Source organism: Merops nubicus, unplaced genomic scaffold, assembly GCF_000691845.1.
Source record: "Merops nubicus isolate BGI_N331 unplaced genomic scaffold, ASM69184v1 scaffold3986, whole genome shotgun sequence".
NCBI lineage: Eukaryota > Metazoa > Chordata > Aves > Coraciiformes > Meropidae > Merops > Merops nubicus.
The window spans coordinates 13773-18224 of record NW_008614214.1 but is presented as its reverse complement, the minus strand read 5'-3'; the positions used below and the strand labels follow the sequence as shown (position 1 = coordinate 18224).

General features: G+C 39.6%; 1 protein-coding gene across 1 annotated transcript; it reads right to left on the bottom strand.

Annotated features, from left to right (window-relative positions):
• Positions 1–3241: 3241 nt before the first annotated feature.
• On the bottom strand, positions 3242–3905 carry LOC103774711 (ephrin type-A receptor 6-like; the record flags this gene model as incomplete). The annotated part of the gene is made up of 1 exon (XM_008942133.1): positions 3242–3905. A coding segment is annotated over one exon (664 nt), but the record flags the coding sequence as incomplete, so codon positions are not given.
• Positions 3906–4452: the final 547 nt, after the last annotated feature.

Sequence of the window (4452 nt, the reverse complement as noted above, 5' to 3'; positions counted from 1 at the left end):
GGCACGGAAAACAGCCAGACCAGCCAGTTAAATACATAAGAAAAAGGTGCCCACATGGCAACTCTCACCCAATCAGCCTGCGTTCGCGAAGGTCTAAACGGACTGGGGCCCAGCTCCAGGGAGAGTCAGGAGGTCTTTCCTGAACCAGGAAGCTCTGTGGAGTGCACTCCACAGACAGACACTCCTCCCTTCCTGCAAGTGGTCCCAGCTTTTATCCCCAAGCAGACACCTGGCCTTTGTTCACCCAGTGCGGGACCCCTGGGGCTCATTTCCCTCATGGCTCTCCCTGCAGGGCCGGCCGCACCCTGGGGGGAAGCTATAAGGCAAACTCACCACCTCTTTATGAAGGGCTGTGGGAATCACCCATATGTCAACCTTAATTCAGGGCTCAGGGTTCAAACCCCAGCATTTCAAATGGGTTTGAAAGAATTAGTTCAGGATGTACTAAGAAGTTTTACATCTTCTAAATTCCAAATTTCTGATCCATGTGTCATCAAGAAGCAAAATCTCAAAATAGGACGCTATGGCTGTCTCAAAAGATTGCTATGAACATAGGTAGTGATCTACGTTCAGTTCACTAATGCTCAGAACAGTCACACAATAAGAACGCATTCCCAGTTGCCAAGCATGCATCTTAAATTGTTCTTCTTTTAGTTCTGGAAGTATTACACATTTGGGCTTGCCTTAGGCATGACATTCAAGAAGGAATGCAAAACATACATGCTCTTAAAAACTGCCACAAAGTACTGCTAATACTCAAATTCACTGAAGAAGACTAAATAGGCAACATCAGATACCTATGAAAATTATTTTGAAATACATATGGAAGCTCTATTAGATTATAGTTTTCTAAAATAGTAATTTTCTACTGCTGGGGCAAATAGATGGGAATACGCAAAGACTCACAGCTTTAGGCAGTCCATTTAACTTAGGTGGTACCTGTTCAGTAGCAGACTGGACAGCCAATTGAATGAGTGGAGTCAATACATAGCAAAAGGTTTTTTGACATTTTTTGTGTGTTTTGGTTACTTGTTATATTGCTAATGTACAGTTCTAGGGTATAACTCACGTAATGGATAGAAATTCACTGAGCATTAATGTCTTGAAGAAAATCCTTATCCCATTGAGAGAAACCTTTTGAACTCATGTAGAAAATTATACTTGCTTCCAGTAACAGCAAAGCCAAAAACTGTATCTATATAAGTGTAATTTGATAATTAATGCCAGCAATATCAGACAACAAAGTGAATTTCATTTTCTGATTACAATGCATAGTGTGCTTTTAATGCTTTATATTATCCAAGGTTGCTATGCAGCTTGCCTAATACCATCAAATCTAAGGATCTCCTGGTAAAAATATTTTGGCAATAGCAATGTCACTTATCTAATTTATGGATATGGACTCTTCTCCATTTTGCTACAAAGAAAATGTTGAACCAAAGCATGTTGTGGTGAGCAGAGCCCACCCTAGGCAGGGATCGGCGTGCGGAAGATCTCGCGATGTAACGGAAAGCTCAGACTGCCCACGAGGGGCCTTGTGGGCGTGGCTTGTCATATATAAGCAATTGCAGCTGTGCAATAAACGCCATTTGCAGCATCCTTCACATTGAAGCCTGTGTCTGCTCGTGGCACCCAACGGTAGAGGTTGGGTGGCAGAGATCCCCGGCTCCGGGTGTCGGTAACGACAAAAGCAGACTAATATCTCCATGGTTACTGAGACTTTCTTTACAGAAGTACCTTATTCTCAAATCACTGTGAATCTACTACATACCTTAGAACATACAAAATACATGTATCCTTACCTCTTTCTGAAGCTAACAAAACAACTAACTACTAAGAAACTGTGCAGTAAGAAAAGTTGCACACCTTTCATGATTAAGTGTCACCTATCCAGCAGTCCTGGCAGGTGAAAAATAAAGTCTCACTGTCTCAAACCCAGTCCACAAGAGCTCAGAGTCCTGGGCTTTACTCAACTATACCACAGCATTTACAAAGTTTTAGCAATGCATTTATGTTCCAAATAGCACAAAAGTTTAAGCAATTTGAATTTTTCCATTTGTGAGTGCAACCACTCTTTCAGAAGTCGCAGAGAAATGGTTAATGAACCTCAACACCACTTTGATTATACAGAAGATATGCTTTTTTTCCCCTGTATGTGTTCATTATCCTACCTATGAAAGTGAGGGGCTAATGAGGGAGGAAAATACATTTCCCTTTGTAGTCATCTCCAAATTGTAACCTTGACTTGAAACATCTTTAATTCACTATCATAGTGACACAGCACAGTGCCACGCTGTTCTATACATATCAGCACAGAGTGCAGTCCCTGCAAAAATTTTTGAAGAAATCACCAAGCACAGCTACCCTCAGATGGACAATTCTCAGATACAAGAAAGTAGCAAAAACCATTCAGCGACTAACTGATGCACTGACACCTGCTTCATAATCTGTCTTACTACATTTTGTACATTAGTCCCCTTTCTGAAAAAAAAACATTTCTAGATATACAGTGTGACTTATATATTGTGATGAAATTTTTAGCACTCTTGATTTTAACCTTTTGCATTATCTCTGAACAGGACCTCAAACATCTCTAACTGAACTTGATACCTACTGATTTTCTACACGTTAACATGCACGTTATTCATGAAGACATTTAAAAGCCTGTTTTACAGAAGCATGGATAGCGATGTTGTCTCTTCGAGTGAACTCATATCCTTTGTCTTTATGTGCTTACAGGAAAGACTTGAGTCCAAGTTAATTAACTAGATTCCCTTTTTAGGCATATGGAAGAAAAAAAGATTTTTTCAGTCATTGCCCATGTCGTTCTGCAATAGGTATCTAAAACATGGTAGAGGAAACATGCTCCAAAGCATGCACTTATGTCTAGTAACTACAGCCCAAGTCAAGGTAACTAGGTGATCTATAGCTATGGACATTGTGGGCACCTACAGTTAGACAAAATGAAGGTAATCTTTAGTAACAAAATGTTTTCTTCAAAATCCATAACATCATGACTTCAAATACCCTCGCTTATTATTAAGAGGCATTCCTTGAAAATGCAACGCAGTGCTTCCAACATACAACGAGTATTTAATAAATTTAATTTTAAAAATTAATTTAAATTTAATTTCACATTTTTATATCAATAATTTTTAGTAAATATTTAATAACATTTAATTTAAAACAAAACAAGCAAAAAACAAACAAACATACGAAAAAACCCAAGGTATTGTCTCACCATGGCAGGAGCCATCCTCTTCTTCATAACCTACACTGCAGATGCACCGTCCCAGAGGCACAAGCCAATCCCCATCTGCTCCACAATATAATTTAGGAGTATCCCTTTCCTCAGCACTCTTCACACAGGAGCCCCGTACTTCCACCAAAGAGGAAGAATCAACTCTTGGAATAGTATCAGGAAACACAGCCAAATTGCGGACCGTGAAAGGGCACTTTTTGTAATAAACACGGACTGAGACCAAAGCAATGCATGCTCCAATGTCCTGAAAAGCAAGATAAAATCCTTTCTTGTTTATTGGTCCAACCTCACGAACTTCTGTATTGAGTTTAAGAATACGGTCGCCTAAGTCCATCTGGGTAAAGCTCTCATCAGCTGCAATAGTATCGATTTTAGTGTACTGGTTTGGCTTGAATTTTATTCCATGAGATTCATCTGACTCCAGATAGTAGAGATTGAAAGTTTCCTTGCAGGTTCCCAGTACCCATGGAATACTGTTGCAGTCCCTCAGAGTAAACTTCATTTCCACATAAATTTTCTGTGCAGCATCACGGGAGATCCAGTTCGTCTGAAGCCAGTTGTTTTGATTTGGTTCCATCACATTACATACCTGGTAAGTATGAATGGGACGATTGTGTTCATCCATTTCAGTTATGGCATCCCACTGCAATGAAAATAAAATTGTTTGAAAACTAGGAAAAATACATATTATGCATATACATAAAGCCCATTTATAAACACACGCACACACCATTTACATGCATCTGTGGCTTAAATAGGAATAGTTATTTACTTACAGTTTAAAGGAAAGACAGTAGTTAAAAGCAGATACCAACTATATAATGATACAACAATTTTGTTTCAGAAACTCTATGATAAATTTCTATTAATAATAACATTTAAAAATCAATGTGACTCAGCAGAAGATGGAAATACCGGCCATGTTTATATTAGCAAATTTAGTAAGTCTGGTAACATTCATGGGCATCTTATTCAATCATCTATGACCATTACATAAGAGTCTCGCTTGGTATACTGGTGGGCTGGCTCTCTGGCAGTCCTCCAAACCAATTCCCACAGCTTAGGCACATAGCACCGGCCAGGCACTTGCAGCAGTCAGCAGCTGGGATGTAACCACACTGGTTTGGTGGGTCTCAGGGTTTTGGTGTAGGTTGCCCAGGGTTTACACAACTGTCCTAGAAACATTTAGC